Source organism: Budorcas taxicolor, chromosome 23, assembly GCF_023091745.1.
Source record: "Budorcas taxicolor isolate Tak-1 chromosome 23, Takin1.1, whole genome shotgun sequence".
In the NCBI taxonomy this organism is placed as follows: Eukaryota; Metazoa; Chordata; class Mammalia; order Artiodactyla; family Bovidae; genus Budorcas; species Budorcas taxicolor.
Genome location: NC_068932.1, coordinates 5426412 through 5446455, shown reverse-complemented (window position 1 = coordinate 5446455; position 20044 = coordinate 5426412). Strand labels below are relative to the sequence as shown.

The 20044-nt window shown below is 36.5% G+C and overlaps 1 protein-coding gene across 1 annotated transcript in view; it reads right to left on the bottom strand.

Annotated features, from left to right (window-relative positions):
- PCDH15 (protocadherin related 15) overlaps positions 1–20044 on the bottom strand; it is an 898514-nt gene that overhangs the window by 215791 nt on the left and 662679 nt on the right. Inside the window, exon 22 of the mRNA XM_052660663.1 lies at positions 19035–19151. Coding sequence (XP_052516623.1) covers positions 19035–19151 — 117 coding nt within the window. The remainder of the gene's footprint in view (positions 1–19034; positions 19152–20044) is intronic.

The following is a 20044-nucleotide window of genomic DNA, read 5'->3' as shown; positions in this document are numbered from 1 at the left end:
AGCATCATTCCTTCCAAAGAAATCCCAGGGTTGATCTCCTTCAGAATGGACTAGTTGGATCTCCTTGCAGTCCAAGGGACTCTCAAGAGTCTTCTCCAACACCACAGTTCAAAAGCATCAATTCTTTGGCACTCAGCCTTCTTCACAGTCCAACTCTCACATCCATACATGACTACTGGAAAAACCATAGCCTTGATCATAGAAAAAAAGCAAGAAAATTCCAGAAAAACATCAACCTTACTTCTCAGCCTCTGTCCTATTCTATGTTACTTCCTTTAATTATATCTAATACAGTCTGGTGTTATGTCAATTCTTTAAAATAAAGACACAATCCTCTGGATTTTTCTAATAAATTAATCCTCATGTGATCTATATTAATACACCAGCTACACTAAACAATGTGCTAAATCAGAGTTACACACTCAAACTAATGTTGAACAAGATTGAAATTTCTGAGTATACTATGGGCAATTGCAAGAATCATAGCTACATGGGTAATTTTCTATGTGGTTTAGAGGACCTCTAAGAATTTACTTGCCTCGGCATGTGGCTAAATTGTCAGCAATTTTTTAGTTTAAAACCCACCAGTATGTGTTATAGATACTTATCCATAACTACTCACATCCATCTGTCATGGTCATAGACCAATAATGAGAGAGACAGACAGGCTTTTGTATTTACAGGACTTAGGATCAGTAAGATGGGGGAGACAAAAGGTATGTAGATAGATATAATTTATCTACTAACATTTCTGATAAGAGCTACAAAAGAGAAACATGAGCATTACCAACTGAACGTTCTAGAACTGGAGCACAGACCTTTAGATTTATAGTCATGTGGATTTTATACTTCACTGTGTAGGTTCCTGATGTGCCTTAAAATGTATTTTGATTTATAAACTGGCAGTGATTGTGTTATATGTGGAGTCCAATCTGTCATGTAATTGAGTATTAAAATGACAGACTAGAGTTTATGTGTCAAGATTTTGGACATTTTATCTTAAACTCCAACATAAAAGTAGGACTGTATTATTCTGAAGTGATCTAAATTAGTGATGCCTATTTAAGCAAAATACCTTGCTAATTTGGGGTAAGAAACTTCTTAAAATATGTACACATTTTTGAGGGGATTGTAAAGACCCTATTAGCATGATGTTTTATGACAATTTTATGCTCAAATTTTACAGTGTCATTAGTGACACCACAATTACTTCATGAGTCCAGATACTGACATCTAAAAGTTTACACATGATGAGTATATAAGCATTGTACCAAATCAGAGACAAAGTTAGGCTTATCTGCCATCACCTTGAATGCAAGGATGAGGAGGAAGAAACATTAACTAACATCTATGTGCCTAGCATTGGCTAAGTATTTTCATTCTTCATTAAATCTGGGTACTAATCAAGTGAAATGGTTTTATTACTCTTATATGAAAATAAGGTTTAAAGAAGAAGTTGCCGTATAATGTCATTTTTCCTAGTTACACAGAGATGACAACTCTAGCGACAGTATTCCATAGCTTCGAGGGAACTCTATGGATGTCTGCCACCCCTAACTGTCCTCAGGAAGGACTTGATTTATGACATCTATGAATGAATGAATGAATGGATTTGTTAGCTCATGTATTAGGCTTCTTTCCAAATATGATTTGAGATATTATGTGACTTAGTGACTTATTTAAATGTTGTATGACTTTCTAAATATGAAAAGTATGATTTCAACTTTGTAATGCTATTTTATATGGTAAATTTGACATGTGTAAAAGTCAATAAATATTAATATGGGACTATACTACTGAAATAGTCCTTTTATTCAGTACATACATAGTTATATCGGAGAAGGCAATGGCACCCCACTCCAATACTCTTGCCTGGAAAATCCCATGGATGGAGGAGCCAGGTAGGCTGCAGCCCATGTGGTTGCTAAAAGTTGAACATGACTGAGCGACTTCACTTTCACTTTTCACTTTCATGCATTGGAGAAGGAAATGGCAACCCACTCCAGAATTCTTGCCTGGAGAATCCCAGGGAAGGCAGAGCCTGGTGAGCTGCCATCTATGGGGTTGCACAGAGTCGGACACGACTAAAGCGACTTAGCAGCAGCAGCAGCAGTATACTACAGAAATAGTCACTTTATTCAGTATATACATAGTTATATGGTGCCACAGTGATATTCTGATGTGGCAAATTTTCTAGATGATGAGAATATGACAGACAAAAATCCTGTTGTGATCATGCTTATATTATAATTTTTAAATTAAAAAGTAATGTATGTATACAAATTGACAAAATTAATATATAAAATAAATATAAATTTATGTAAATTAAACCTTAAGATCTAAATTATTTTTATCACTCAATACATTTTTACATTTTTATTTTTATTCTTTCAGTGAGTGCTAAACATAATGTCTTGACTTTATGATGGTAAGAAGGTAATTAATTATTACAGAAGGTAATTGCAGATCTGTACAAAAAATGTTCTAAACTTGAAAACATAAAGAATTTTAATGAGACTATAATGGACCAAACTAATTAAGTCCTTAATATCAGGGGATATCTTGAATTAGTCATTTTTCTTAAATATATAATTATCAAGCAATTAGTTACTCAGATCCACATAATTTTCTCATAATAATGGCAATCACATTATGTCAGGGAATACTAAACCTATTACTATCATTACACACAAATATTAAGTTATTTGTTTTCAAGTACATAAAGATTTTCCTCCCTGATGTGATTTCCAAAATTCTTTTTGCCAGTGTCTTTGAAAGCAACTAATCTGATTTATTTTGTTAAGAGTTCAATTCACAAAATCTCCCAAGTATGATTTACCATGAGGAGTTATTGTAAAATGATTTATATTGGTTTTGCAGCCATAAAATGTTAAGCTTTCGTTGTTGTTGTTGTTAAGTGAATCTTAACTGCCTGCTAATGTAGTTAGATCTTTAAAAGAGACTAACAAAAACTACAGGTCAAACTCTCCATGTAATTACTGAAAAGATCATGTCCTTTTCTTTTTCCCTCTCCCCTTCCCTGATTTTTAACACCTGGAGTGATTACTATGTTTTGACAACATAGTGAGTCAACAATCTTTTAGGCAAATTCCTTATGCCAGATGTCACTGATTTAATGTAAATGTCTATGCATAATTCAGTTCTTGTGGATATGGTATTTAACAGAGCCATTAAAGATCCCAAGAAATGTTTGCTACCAGATTATTTACCACTAACTCTTTAAGGAAACATGTTTTTCAAAGGTAAACAGAATTAAATCCCTAAAGACATCAAATAACAAATAATAATTAAAAAATCTTTGTAAAATTTCTTTATATAGGTAAGTCTTTATAATTTTTTAAAAATAGTGGGCACACATTCAACCTTCCTTATAAAAATCAACTCACAAAACCAAAGGAACATAAAAACTGGGGTAAACTCAAGATAGAGTTAGTAATTTGTGGTCCTGTTTCCTCTACTTTGAAACTGTGTCATTTTTCTAATCATGATGTAAGAAATCTTGGAACTGTTTTCATGCCTTCAGACACCATAGGATCTGACTCAGATTCACCTCTCCAGCCTCCTGACAAAATTGCTCTTTTAGTTTTTGAATCCTATTTTTTGTTTTTCTGCTTTAGGGCATAAATTTTCTTCCATGCTTCTTTGCTTTGGAAACACTTCATTATCTTTCAGACCTCAAGTCTGAACCATTTCTTCCAGAACTTTCCTTGATGATTTAGGTTTTATAGCACCCTAAAGATTTATTTCTTAGAACTTTTTTCAGTTTGTCATTTCTATTTACTTGATTGATTTTTGATTAATTGCTGTCTCTTTAAGTTTGAAATTCTAAGGCTAAAAAACATTACAATTTTAAGCCTTAATACCTAATGTGACAGCTTTAAATAATATTGGATACACACACATATTGAAGAACATGACTTTTGTTTGGACTACAGGGATAAAGATTTAAGTTTAACATAATACATAGTTTATGGAACATTTTTATCAATGGATCTGCTAGTAATATTTACATCTCATTTCTTTATCTCATTTTATATTCACATTTATATTCTACCTCCTTTTTCTGTCAAAATCAACCAGTGTAAGTGTCTTAACTAGACTGCTGTGGTATCATTGCTCAGTAATATGCACTATTTTCTGCTCCATTGACTGTAGGCTTGGCATGTGACTTGCATTGGTCAGTGGAATGTGAGCTACTGTGATACATAACAAGAAGCTTTACATGTGACCAGGAGCTTTGGTAAGTTCTCTTGTGGTCCTGTCCCTCACTGTGTGAAGAGCAGACATGCTTAGTCATGGATCCCTGAAGAAGGAGGTGTTTCATGTTGAATTGACATGAGTCCAACACAATCTTCAGCCCAAAGTCAAGGCCAGACAGCCAATCCCTAAGTGTATCAAAACCCATGAATAAAATCCTAATTTTTAATGGTGAACTAGTGATATTTTAGTATTGTTAACTGTGTATATTTTGATAGGAAAACCTAACTGATGCTACTGTGTGCATTTTTGTCTTCTTCTTTTTTTTTTTTTTTTTTTAACTGTATCACCGGCAGTGCAGGAGACACAGGAGATGAAGTTTTGATTCCTAGGTTGTAAAGATCATCTGTTAGAGGAGGAAAGGACAACTCACTCCAATATTCTTCAATATTCCTGCCTCAAAAATCCCATGAACAGAGGAGCTTGGTGGGCTCCAGTCCATGGGGTTGCAAAGAGTAGGACATGACTAATAGTATCAGCATCAGCATTATTTTCTTTGAGTATTAGGCTTTTACATTCCAATCTTGTTATATGTTCATAAAATCCTGTCATGCTAGAAGTTCACAGGATAATTCCCACTGTTATGTACAAATCTAAAAACAACTGAAATCAGAATCTTGAAAAGATATTTCCACTATCATGTTCATCGCAGCATTATTCTCAATACCTAAGAAAAGAAAATAACTTAACTGTCCATCAGTGGATGAGTGGATAAAGAAAAAGTGGCACACACATTAATGGAACATGAGTCAGCCTTAAAAAAGAATAAAGCTCTGCAATTTGTGACAACATGGGTGAACCCTCACAATATTCCTCTAAGATAAATAAACCAGTCACAGAATGATCAATACTCCATGATTCCACCTAGATGAGATATTCAAAATAGTTAAGCTGGGAAAAGCAAAAAACAGCATTATGGTTGCTTGGGGGAAGGGAGGAGTGAAGAGTTGCTGTTCAAAGTCTCAGCTACATTATTTTTTTCTCATTTTATAAATGTAAAAACTAGGGGACAGAGTGACTAAGCAAATTGTTCAGGGCCATAAGAACAGTCAGTAGCTTCAGAAGTTGAAACCAACCAAGGGTACTTCCTGCAGAATCCTTAATATTGAAGCCATATATATCTTTCTTGGACTATGTATATAAGTTTTCAGATTGAAAACAGCTATCATATATCAGAAACAATCAATATAGAGAAAGGAATATCTAAATATATACTAATAAAACATTTAAGCTCTGGAATTGAGTCTCATAAAGAGAAACAAAAATCCTTTAAAATATTTAAAAATTTAATATACCCACACACTGCTAAAATGTTAGAAACCAGAAAATATTAGAAAAGACTACATATGGTTTTTGTTGCTTCTCAGTCACTCAGTTGTGTCCAACTCTTTGTGACCCCATGGACTGCAGCATGCCAGGCTTCCCTGTCCTTCCACAATTCCCAGAGCTTGCTTAAACTCATGTCCATTGAGTTGGTGATGCAATCTAACCATCTTGTCCTCTGTCGTCCCCTTCTTCTCCTGCTTTCAATCTTTCCCAGCATCAGGGTCTTTTCCAAAGAGTCAGTTCTTTGCACCATGTGACCAAAGCATTGGCGCTTTGGCTTCAGCATCAGTCCTTCCAATGAATATTCAGGGTTGATTTCCTTTAGGATTGACAGGTTTGATCTCCTTGCAGTTCAAGGGACTCTCAAGAGTATTCTCCAACACTACAGTTGTAAAGCATTGATTTTTTTGATGTGAAGACTTCTTTATGGTCCAACTCTCACATCTATGGGGTCACAGAGTTGGACATGGCTGAGTGACTTTCACTCATTCCCTCACTCATATCCATACATGACTACAGGAAAAAAAAAAAAAACAAAAACATAACTTTGACTATACAGAACTTTGTTGGCAAAGTAATGACTCTTCTTTTTAATATGCTGCCTAGGTTTATCATAGCATTTCTTCTAAGGAGCTAGTGTCTTTTAATTTTGAGCCCCAAATTCTAATAATTTGTTAAGTCGTATGTTCTTTGAGGCACTAAGCACAGGCGGCTGCGACTGGTGCACTAAGCATGGCCAAGAGGAGCGACCCCACGTCCAAGGTCAGGGGCAGAAGCCGGGAGGACCCCATGCCCAAAGGGCGGTGGCCAAGAGGAGCTACCCAATATCTGAGGTGAGGGGTAATGGCCAAGAGTGCCAGGCTGCGATGGCGCAGGAATGGCAGAGAGGAAATACCCAAGTCCAAGGTCAGGGGCTGTGGCCGACAGGAGCCACACCATGCCCGAGGCCAGGGGCAGGAGCCAGAAGGAGTCACCCCACACCCAAAGCAAGGGGCGGTGGCCAGAAAGAACAACCCCAAGTCCAAGGAGCCATGGCTGCGCGGGCGCAAGAAGGCCTAGAGGAGCTATCCCACGTTGAAGGTCAGGAAGGGCGGTGGTGAGGAGATACCCCTCGTCCAAGGTAAGGAGCAATGGCTGTGCTTTGCTGGAGCAGCCGTGAAGAGATACACCACGCCCAAGGTAAGAGAAACCCAAGTAAGATGGTAAGTGTTGCAAGACGGCATCAGAAGGCAGACACACTGAAACCATACTCACAGAAAACTCATCAATCTAATCACACTAGAACCAGAGCCTTGTCTAACTCAATGAAACTAAGCCATGCCCGCAGGGCAACCCAAGATGGGCGGGTCATGGTGGAGAGGTCTGACAGAATGTGGTCCACTGGAGAAGAGAATGGCAAACCACTCTAGTATTCTTGCCTTGAGAACCCCATGAACAGTATGAAAAGGCAAATTGATAGGATACTGAAAGAGGAACTTCCCAGGTCAGTAGGTGCCCAACACGCTACTGAAGATCAGTGGAGAAATAACTCCAGAAAGAATGAAGGGATGGAGCCAAAGCAAAAACAATATCCAGCTGTGGATGTGACTGGTGATAGAAGAAAGGTCCGATGCTGTAGAGAGCAATATTGCATAGGAACCTGGAATGTCAGGTCCATGAATCAAGACAAATTGAAAGTAGTCAAACAAGAGATGGCAAGAGTGAATGTCTATATTCTAGGAATCAGCAAACTAAAATGGACTGGAATGGGTGAATTTAACTCAGATGACCATCATATCTACTACTGCGGGCAGGAATCCCTTAGAAGTAATGGAGTGTCCATCATGGTCAACAAAAGAGTCCGAAATGCAGTACTTGGATGCAGTCTCAAAAATGACAAAATGATCTCTGTTCGTTTCCAAGGCAAACCATTCAATATCACAGTAATCCAAGTCTATGGCCCAAACAGTAACACTGAAGAAGCTGAAGTTGAACAATTGTATGAAGACCTACAAGACCTTTTGGAACTAACACCCAAAAAAAGATGTCCTTTTCATTATGGGGGACTGGAATGCAAAAGTAGGAAGTCAAGAAACACCTGGAGTAACAGGTAAATTTGGCCTTGGAACATGGAATGAAGCAGGGCAAAGACTAATAGAGTTTTGCCAGGAAAATGCACTGGGTCATAGCAAACACCCTCTTCCAACAACACAAGAGAAGACCCTACACATGGACATCACCAGATGGTCAACACCGAAACCAGATTGATTGTATTCTTTGGAGCCCAAGATGGAGAAGCTCTATATTGTCAACAAAAACAAGACCAGGAGCAGACTGTGGCTCAGATCATGAACCCCTTATTACCAAATTCAGACTGAAATTGAAGAAAGTAGGAAAAACCGCTAGACCATTCAGGTATGACCTAAATCAAATCCCTTATTATTATATAGTGGAAGTGAAAATAGATTTAAGGGACTATCTCGGATAGATAGAGTGCCTGATGAACGATGGAATGAGGTTCGTGACATTGTACAGGAGACAGGGATCAAGACCATCCCCATGGAAAAGAAATGCAAAAAAGGCAAAATGGCTGTCTGGGGAGGCCTTACAAATAACTGTGAAAAGAAAAGAGGTGAAAAGCAAAGGAGGAAAGGAAATATATAAGCATCTGAATACAGAATTCCAAAGAATAGCAAGACGGGATAAAAAAGCCTTCTTCAGCGATCAATGCAAACAAATAGAGGAAAACAACAGAATGGGAAAGACTAGAGATCCCTTCAAGAAAATTAGAGATACCAAGGGAACATTTCATGCAAAGATGGCCTCGATAAAGGACAGAAATAGTAGGGACCTAACAGAAGCAGAAGATGTTAAGAAGAGGTGGCAAGAATACACAGAAGAACTGTACAAAACAGATCTTCACAATCCAGATAATCACGATGGTGTGATCACTCATCTAGAGCCAGACATCCTGGAATGTGAAGTCAAGTGGGCCTTAGAAAGCATCACTATGAACAAAGCTATTGGAGGTGATGGAATTCCAGTTGAGCTGTTTCAAATCCTGAAACATGATGCTGTGAGAGTGCTACACTCAATATGGCAGCAAATTTGGAAAACTTAGCAGTGTCCACAGGACTGGAAACGGTCAGTTTTCATTCCAATCCCAAGGAAAGGCAATGCCAAAGAATGCTCAAACTACCGCACAATTGCACTCATCTCACATGCTAGTAAAGTAATGCTCAAAATTCTCCAAGCCAGGCTTCAGTAATACCTGAACTGTGAACTTCCAGATGTTCAAGCTGATTTTAGAAAAGGCAGAGGAACCAGAGATCAAATTGCCAACATCCACCGGATCATGGAAAAAGCAAGAGAGTTCCAGAAAAACTTCTATTTCTGCATTATTGACTATGCCAAAGCCTTTGACTGTGTGGATCACAATAAACTGTGGAAAATTCTGAAAGAGATGGGCATACCAGACCACTTGACCTGCCTCTTGAGAAATCTGTATGCAGGTCAGGAAGCAACAGTTCGAACTGGACATGGAACAACAGACTGGTTCCAAATAGAAAAAGGAGTACGTCAAGACTGTATATTGTCACCCTGCTTATTTAACTTATATGCAGAGTGCATCATGAGAAACGCTGGACTGGAAGAAACAAAAGCTGGAATCAAGATTGCTGGGAGAAATATCAATAACCTCAGATATGCAGATGACACCACCCTTATGGCATAAAGTGAAGAGGAACTAAAAAGCCTCCTGATTAAAGTGAAAGAGGAGAGTGAAATAGTTGGCTTAAAGCTCAACATTCTTAAAACGAAGATCATGGCATCTGGTCCCATCACTTCATGGGAAATCAATGGGGAAACAGTGGAAACAATGTCAGAATTTTCTTTTTGGGCTCCAAAATCAGTGCAGATGGTAACTGCAGCCATGAAATTAAAATACGCTTACTCCTTGGAAGAAAAGTTATGACCAAACTAGATAGCATATTCAAAAGCAGAGACATTACTTTGCTGACTAAGGTCCGTCTAGTCAAGGATATGGTTTTTCCTCTGGTCATGTTTGGATGTGAGCGTTGGACTACGAAGAAGACTAAGTACCGAAGAATTGATGGTTTGGAACCGTGGTGTTCGAGAAGACTCTTGAGAGTCCCTTGGACTGCAAGGAAATCCAACCATTCCATTCCGAAGGAGATCAGCCCTGGGATTCTTTGGAAGGAATGATGCTAAAGCTGAAACTCCAGTACTTTGGCCATCTCATGAGAAGAGCTGACTCATGGGAAAAACTCTGATGCTGGGATGATTGAGGGCAGGAAGAGAAGGGGACGACCGAGGATGAGATGGCTGGATGGCATCACTGACTCGATGGACGTGAGTCTGTGAACTCGGGGGGTGGGTGATGGACAGGGAGGCCTGGCGTGCTGCAATTCATGGGGTCGCAAAGTCAGACATGACTGAGCAACTGAACTGAACTGATGTACTTTAAATTATCAAAATAATTTTATATCTAGAAAAACTCACATAACATATATCTTTCTAAAATGCTAAAGATATATATGAGTAAACCAAGAGATGCAACAAAATGAAGAACTTAAAAATGGGTAAGTCGAATATAAAAAATTAGCATATATCATATATAGGGTTAAATACATAAATATGTATAAATACTTATAAGTATGTCCAATAACCGTACCATAAATTCCATAGATTATTTCCATGGAGAGTGCACATAAGTAATTCAAAGAAAAATATAAAAATAAACTATAAAAACTATAAAACTATATAACTATAAAAATATTAGAAATAAACTATAAAAATAAACTTTTGATAGTCTCAGAAACAAATGGAAAAAATATCACACTCCAAAGTAACTCAAGCACATGAAAATTAAAATGTGAGCAAGTTGTAGGAGAGAGAGGCCAATTTACCATGAAGGTTACTCATTTGTTTCTAATCAAAAGATCTATGGTCCTTCACTTAGCTTGACTGCATTTTCTTTGCCCTGACTGAAAAATAAAAACAAAAGAACAAAACAAAAAAAAAACCTCTTTACCATTTAATTTCCTTTTCTGCATTGTAAATTTCTTCTTTTCATTGGCACTACATCACTGGCAGATTTCTCTTTTACCCTCTTATTTTTTGTGTGTTTTTTTTCCCCTCTCTGACTCCACACTTCAGCTCCTAACCCATCCTCAAAAGGGTAGGAATAAAATCTGATGATTTATTTCCAAGTTTCTCTTTCATGGGATTAAGCTTTGTCTCTTGAAACATCTTATTTACTCTCATAGCTTCTGCTTCTATTTAGGTGTCTCCTCTTCCATAATTTTTTCCTTGTGCTTGTACTTCCTTGTTTTCTATCTGTTCCATTCTGGCATCAGATCAAAGCAGCTGTAGCAACCCAGCATCTGCCTCAGGACTCTTCATGGTTTTGGTCACCTGTGCAAAGAATTCTTGGCCCTGTCCTACATCTACCTCCAGCCTCTTCTTAGCACTAGGTGCTGTGCTTTCTTTAGCTTGATGAACCTATAATTCTGGGAAAGTGAGGAGCCTCCTGTTAGCCCTGGCACTGTGATTCTTGGGTGAGTAATAGTACCCACGGCACCACTACTGGTGAGTAGGACTCCTTCACTAGCCATGTCCTGACTTAGTCCTTTCAGCTTCCTTGCTCAAGAAAGGAAATCAGACAATTTCTATCTGTAGATGACTGGATTTAGATAGCTTGAAATTATTTCAAATCACTTTAATCTGTCCTAGTTTGATCTCATTGTTTTTCACCTTAAATAGCTTTCTTTTCTATCTGCCTCATTTATATGGACTAACATAATGAATATCTTTATCACTCCAGCTAAAAACTCTTGATTCACTTTTCACTGTGTTTTTATTCTGTCTGTGATCTTCAACCTCCTGCCCAATCAGCATTAATTCTTTCATTTCAATGACTTTTAAGTATTTCTATTTTCTCAATTTCCATTGTCCACCTTGTTTTTTTAATAATGAAATGAAAGAAATAGTTGCTAATTTATCTCCTGGCTTTCATTTATTATGTTATCTAATGAATACTACATAACACAGGGAATAAATTGTTTTAATATGTAGCTTTGCTTTCTCATTACCCTGTTTGTAAGTCTTCTTAGTAAGTTTCCATTTTCTATATAACAAAATGAGTTTTGTAAAACCAAATCTATTATATTTCCCATCTACAAATGAGTCTCTAAGATGGCCCTGAAATGTTACTTTAAATAACTAATATTTATTGAATCAGACATAGTTCAAATCATGTTACACAAATTCATGAACACATGAAAAATATTTTTAACTCTAATTTTTGGATCCATTTCCTCTGCCAGTTCCTACTACCGTCACTTAAATGAATCTCCTACATATTTTAAAGTTGAGTTCCACTTCAAAGCAGGCTCAGACCATACTGGGTCACATTCACCTTCCTGTTTCTGGCATTTATTTTACATACTGTTGTTAGGGGAAGCACACTGACTGAAACCACCCATCCTGGCCAGGCACCAGTAACAGATCATTTGCATGAGCTGTTTTATGACAGGTGGTCCTGGTAAGGAACATGGAACTAATAAGCCACCACCAACAGGAAGAGTTCAGGAAAGGTCAAAAGGAGACACCACATGGCCTACCACCTCCCAGAATCATTGCTGGCATCCATCTAGGCTAAACAAGGTGTGCATCACCTGGAAGGACTCAGAGTCAGGATGATTGGTTAAAGACAACCCAGAAACTAACCCCATCACCGTAAAACCAGAGACTGCGAGCCACATGGCAAAGCTGTTCTCCTGGGCTCCCTTACCCTACTGCTCTCGACCGCGGGTGCCCTTTCCCAGTGAATATCTTGCTTTGTCAGTACATGTGTCTCCTCAGACAATTCATTTCTGAGTGTTAGACAAGAGCTCTTGTCATATTCTTATTTGTTAAGTCAACCATAAACGTTCTCTCATTGATCAGAGGATTCAGCAGCACTATGAAGTATCTGTCTTGTGCCAGGCACATGTTTGACTGCAGGCCTACTGCTCATACACTCAAGGATATGGAGGAATTGTAAAGTAGGTAATGAAGGGAAATTAAAAGCAGAATGGCTTTAAGGGTATTAAAGACAAAAATCCAGATTATAAGAAGTCAAGGTACCCTTTCAGACCATCTCTCCTCATTTCCTCTGGCAAGTACTTCAAAGTAAAACACATTATTTAAGTTATAAGGGAGACCTATGTGAGCCCCAGAGAACTTGTGTGTATGTGTGTGCACGCACACGCGTGCGCACACACACAGACACACACTTAGTCATTTCCAACTCTGTGAACCCATAGACTGTAGCCTGCCAGACTTCTCTGTCCGTGGAATTTTCCAAGCAAGAATACTGGAATGGGTTGCCATTTCCTACTCCAGGAGATCATGAGAGCTTGATATACTTCACTCACTTCCCTTGGCAACCTCCTTTGTTGCAGTGTATTGGGATCCTAATCCCAAGGTTTATTCTCACCAGGAAAAAAAAAAAAAAAGACGACACTTTTGTACAGGCTAAAAAACCCTTAATTTTACAGATATTACTACTTATAACAAAAGAAAAATGTCCTGTTAGCCCTGGTATGCATGGCAGTTTCTTAATTAGAAGAAAACTATTTGTAATCAAAGCAGTTAAATCTAATATTGACCTTAAGTAAAGTTAAGAATATAATTGTACTTGAAACTAAAATGCACAAGGCAGAAGAAAATGACAGTCTTAACACACTTAGATAAGTCTTTTCTAGACATTAATGGATATGCAGATGATACCACTATATTGAGAAATCAAGGAGGAACTAAAGAGCCTTTTGATGAGGGTGAAAAAGGAAAATGAAAATGCTGGATTAAAACACAACATTAAAAAAATAAGATCATGGTAACCCATCCCATCATTTCATGACAAATAGATGGGGGGAAAAATGGAAACAGTGGCAGATTTTATTTCCTTGGGCTCCAAAATCACTGTGGATGGTGACTACAGCCACAAAATTAAAAGATGCTTGCTCCTTGGAAGAAAAGCTATAATAGTATTAAACCTAGACAGTATTAAAAAACAGAGACATCATTTTGCTAAGTCTATGTAGTCAAAGCTATGGTTTTTCCTGTAGTCTTGTACTGATGTGAGAGTTGGACCATAAAGAAGGCTGAGTGCTGAAGAATTGATATTTTTGGACTGTGGTGCTGGAGAAGACTCTTGAGAGTCCCTTGGACTGCAAAGAGATCAAATCAATCAATCCTAAAGGAAATCAACCCTGACTATGCATTGGAAGGACTGATGCTGAAGCTCTGATAGTTTGGTTACCTGATGCAAAGAGCCAACTCATTGAAAAAGATTCTGATGCTGGAAAATATTGAAGGCAGGAGGAGAAGGGGGCAACAGAGGACGAGATGGTTGGATGACATCATTGACTCAATGGACAGGAGTTTGAGTAAGCTCCAAGAGATAGTGAAGGACAGGGAAGCCTGGCATGCTGCAGTCTATGTGGTCACAAAGCATCAGACAAAACAGTGACTGAAGAAGAGCAAGACTTTAATCATTTATAAACGGTCTCATAAACCTTTGCCTTTGTATTCATTTACAGCTTAAAATCTAATTATAAGCCATTGTCATTCTAAAGATCAAGTCCCAACTGTTTCATTGTATGAGTTTTTTTCTAAATAAGTATGTGAGACAAAAGGGACTCAGGCTAGGCTACCTCATCTCAGTTTTCCCAAGCTGACATGCATTGTGAAAATAGTTCTTGATTATGTCCCTTACAGCTTTGCTGTGAGGGAAAAAATCCCACTGAGCTGTGTACTTTCCCCTGACATGCTCCAGGGTCAGCAAGTGTGGTTAGCAAGCACTGATCTTTAAAACCAGAGTTTCCACTACATTGCTAGCAATAATCTAAATCAATAGAGCAAAACAACACAAACCAGTATGTGGTGAGTGATGACAAACAGATCTGTAGAGATATAAATGGAAAATGATACAGAATAGCCATATTATCTGGTGATAAAATACAATCTTATAACACTCCTAGCCTTGAATAGTTTTAACTATTGCACACAAAACCAGCAAGGAGCAAATCATGGATAAAGACAGTTGCTGTTTTCATTTTACTGTTTGCTCTCTGCTAATAGATTGCAACAGAATGATTATGTGGAGGGTTAAGCATTTGGAGAAGATCACCATAATTACCTGGCATTATTTGGTGACATGATGACATTCTAAGTCACACATCATAGAAAAGAAAAACTGACCTGACCATCTTTTTTACTCTCTAGAGATCAACAAAAGTGTCCACAAATGATCGAAAAGGATGTTAAAGTCACCTGTGAAATCACTTTAAAAATAATTTCTCAGGTAGTTTGTCTGAACTCTGAAAGGATAATATAGCTCTCAAAATCTCAGCAGAAGGCAAATATTTGCCTCACAGATGCAATTATTATCCCTTTATAAAAATACCTTCTGAAAAAAAAAAAAGTGAAGTGAAAACACTCACTGATTAAAGCCAGTTACTATTGAGAACTACAAGATTGCTTTTCATGAATCATGTTAACTTTATAAATTGATGTCAAACCTAAAAAAGAAGTCTTCAATATATAAATATTTTTCACATGACTATATGCAAACACGAAAGTCTGTCAAAATTGCTACTATTAAACATGATCCAAAATACTGATTTACTTTAAACAAGAATGCTATAAATTCCTCAGATTTGAAAGGAAAGAATTGGCACAACAATGAGAAGATGCTCCTCATGGGTTCCTCATAACTTCTTGGAAATGAACAAAATGTATTTATTCATATTTTTCTGTGTCCACTTGCTAATGAAGGACACTATACTGTGAGACATTTACCCTGCCCACAAAGAGAACTTCTGTATCATGTGCTTTGGTCCACAGTTTTGGAAAGGATAAAAATATGCAAATAGAAAGTACACTTGGAGTTTTGTCTTGTGACAGTTCAGAATGAGAAGTCTCTGGTGAGCAGAAAGAAAAGGTTAGCAATTTTTAATATCCAAAATGATCAGTCATCCACCATACACGTCTCTGGTGAACTACATAATGTCAATGCTGTCACAAAAGCAAGACAGAAAATAAAAGTCCTAACTATTTTAATTCAAGGGAAAAAAAAACCCTAGAAGACTTTCTTCCGCTCTAGTCACTTTAGGCTTGCACAACATGCATTTTATAATTTTTAATTTATATTCAACAGCAATGCTCTGTCTGGCTTCAAGATCTTACCCGTTTCTCCATCTGATACTTCAAAAGGTTTTACAGTTGCTGTTTTCTAGTTTAAAATGGGTGATGCTCATTTCATTCACGAGAAACATGATGCCTTGCCAACCTCTAGAGATGCGAATTATCATTGCAGAATTGTAACAATATCTACTTATATGAGAGGGCAGAAGCAGCACTAAGCGTTATATTTGCTTTTCTTCACTTAATTCTCACAGACCTCAAATGGCCATACTTGGGCCTGGAGACAATAAGAAATTTGTCCAAGTTCACAAATAACTAAATTTCTGAAGATCTGGAATATTTTGTCAATTCTGAATAGCATACAAATAACTGACTATTTATTCAACAAATGTTTCTACTAAGTACCAAACATGGTTAACTGTGGGAAAAAAACAAATTGGATTAAGTTTTGATTCTTGCCCTCAAGGACCTTACCTTCTTATTTGGAAGAGAGATCATTAAATAAACATAGTGTTACCTATAGCTACTCACAGCCCTAAGTAGTGAAACTGACTTAAGAGCCCAGATAGATATGAAACTGAAACTATCTTCTTTTAATGAATAAATATTTATAACACTAACAGAAGAGAAATGCTTGGCAAGCCCATCCAAAAAATACTTATTCTGTATTTATGGCACTGATAAATAATAAAAGTGAAAATCAATTGTAGCATTTTGAAAGTTCTGTAATTTATATTGATATTTTCTTTAAAAATTCATGGAATTAGCTTTTATTTCAGATTGTTGTAGGTACAGCCAAATTGTAACTATGCTAATTTAAGGGACACCATTTGTAGCAATGATGGAAAATTCGATGCTGAATACTAGTTATGCCAATAGCTGAAAGTGTTTCAAGGATCAAAACTCAATCTCATAATATATTTGCTAACTGAAAGACACATGCTCCGTATTCCAGTTGGACAACTGGCATCCATCTTTCATCTACTGAAAAGATAGCATTAGATATTAAAAGTTAAAAAAAAATACTATTGGGAATACAAGCCTATGAGCTTCTTTAATATGGCAATTGAGTCTGGTAAATTTCCATAAACAGGTTTTAGGAAGTGAAAAGGAGAACTTCTCTCTATGTAAATACTTTATATAAGTAATATGACTTATTTAGAAAACAGACAACAGAACAAGACAGCTTCTTTCACATCACCGCAGTGACTGAAAGTCACCGCAAGGTCACAAGTGACAGAAGTGAAGTAGGGATTTTGCCACCCACAGTAAAACTGTCCCACATAGATGAGCATCAGGCCTACTATTAGAATCTCATCATTAATGTCAGGAAACTTAACACTATCTTAAATTCTGTGCTAATGAACATTTCTTAGAAATATGAGTATTTTAAGATGCTGTATTTGCTTATGAGAGGGTTCAGGGCACTTTGCCCAAAATACGTCACTTGGGCATGTTGATTATTTTGAATTAAAGTTACTTAAGAGATAGTCAGTGTAAGAAGGACATGTCTACTGTTTTGTCTCCTGGAAAGCAGAACATAAATCTTCCGTGTGAAAGGTATCCTCTCTGTACCAAGAGAATGCGAAAACCTTACTGCCAGATACAGGGAATTCAAGGACGATAAGGCCATGTAGGCAAATCTCATTACTTCCTTACTAAATGACTACACCAAGCCCAGACCCATCATTTTGTCAGTTCTTCACAGATGTATTAGTACTTGGTCTAAAAAATAAAAGCTGTCTGCTCTAGTCACTTCTTCAAGCATTATATTTTTATGAGCTCCTATATGTACAAATTTAAATTTGTTTTCCTCTTGCTAATCTGTCTTATGCCAATTTAATTATTAGATCAGCCAGAAAACTTAGAAGGGAAGTAAGGAAAATTCTTCCTCCCCTATATTTACATAGTGCTTTATAGTTTCTGTGTGCAGTTCGGTTTTCCCTATGAGATTGTCAGTTTCTGGACAGCAAAACCTGGTTAACACAGTGATCACTATGGAGCTGGTGCTCAAAACACATATCTTGAATTGAATTGAACTGTATTCCTAATTTCAAAATATTTTGTACCTCTGACAGTTTACTTAGACAAACCACAATTTCACATTCACCATCTCTATTGTTGTGTTCAAGGCTCTGAAGTTTTGCCTATCATATTTCCCAAGATTCAATAAATCAATTCCAAGGACATTTTAATACATTTGAGAAAAGGGACTTCTGAGTGAAAGGTCATTGCTTTCATGTTAACATTATTATTTCTTAAGACCTCACAGTTACAAAAGACTATAAAGCTTGTCATAACTGAAGCTGAAAAATGTTATGACTGCTATTCATATTTTATTAAATAAATAGCATTACATAAATACGGCTTATATTAGCAACACAAAACAGAAATTTTAAGTCACTTATAAAATTGAGGTCTTCTTCTATTTTCTTACTTTTCTAAATTGGTTTTATTTTAATACTTTTAACATTTTTCTAGAATTTATCAGCTACTGACTTATACTACAAGTTCACCCAAGATAAAAAATTCAAATCTTCATCATCCAACTATTAAGAGAATAATTAATTAATATGTAAAATACTCTCAAGTTATTTCTAGAAAGTATTTTTATACAAGTACTATTAGTTTTATATGTTCTCTTCAATATATTAAGAAATGATATTAAGCAAAATTTACCTCACTTCTGCTATAATTTAATTAGAAACCCTCTATCTTGAAAGGCAATTTAGGACATCTATGAGAATCTATGAAATATGTTCTAAAAGCAAGACAATTTTAGCTTACCAAAATTAGCACACTCAATGTAATATTGTTATATGTTGATTTAGTGTTTGCTAATGAAATGTAAATAAGATGGAAAACACTTAAGGATAAAACTTATCTAGGCTAAAATAAACCTATGAAGTTCCAAATAAAGAAACTGAATTATACTTATTGCAAATGTAGATAATTCTTTATATATTACATATTTATCATTAGTATTAGATAAACTGACAAATACTAAATATTGAATCACAGTAAAACAAAAACCATATCCTTAATTATCTAAGTTCAGTAATAATCACTTGAAATATGGTCTATACCTGTGTGTACAACAGGCAAGAGTGCATCAAATGTGAGAGAGTCGATAGAGTGGAACACACAGACTCATTGTGCTGTCTTGGGAACTGGGTCATTTATAAGTGTTAAAATTTTCTCCCTTTAGTTCAGAGTATTAATCAATGTCTTCAACTTACAGGTGGGTCTGCATCTTCGGCATAAACAGTCGTTATAGGTGTACCCTTGACAGCATCGGGAGCCACCATTCCTTTGTAGATTCGTTTACTAAATACTGGAGGGTAATCATTCATATCCTATAAGACACAATGAAGAGTTTAGTGCTCTGTTTAAACCAGGTTACCTCTTTATATCACACAACCCATTTGCCACTGTCAGCCTTCCATCCTCTCAATTCCATTACCCTCACTTCAGAATGGCACCCCAGAGGAAACTACTAGAGACCCTATACAATATTAAGGAGTATGAAGCCTACCCCATTCTGTTGAAGCCCATTCCACTCAAGTAAACAGTCTGTCTCACTACCCATGTGCCTCCAGAAAAAGCTTTCAGATATTGTATGATGCTTGAAATTTTCTCTAAAGATGCTTCTAATGGTATGATGTAATTCTCAACTTTTAAGAGTAGGAACACATTTCATTAAAAATACCCTTCTATGAAACAGGTGTAGAAGATGGCATATACACACACACACACACATATATATGTATATATATTGTTTTGTTGTTGCTTTTAAAGAAAGCTCTTTAATGTTTCCATTGCAATTGCAAATTATTTATATATTTAGCATAATAGGATGATTAGAGCATTTCAAATGCAAATTGTGAGATATCCTTTGATGCCATTTTACATTTTTACAAACATAAAATGATTAAAAGATATTTTCCCTATAGCACACTACAATAATGACACAGAGGATTAGATGTTCTTAGTCAGAAATCATGTTAATTTATTTAAAGATTTTTCAAAGTGATTTATATGTATCTTTTTAATTTTCACAATTCAGTGATATGAGTTATTCATGTTTATTCACTAGATGATATTTATGAGGTTCCCCCCATTTTTGTGACCCAACGCTAGGCACTGGAGATACTGAAGTGACTCAAAAAAAAAATAAATAAAGTTCTTGAATTTGTCACTTAACTACCATTTGGCAGGTAAAGTTACTGATTCTGAAGATAGCATAGTG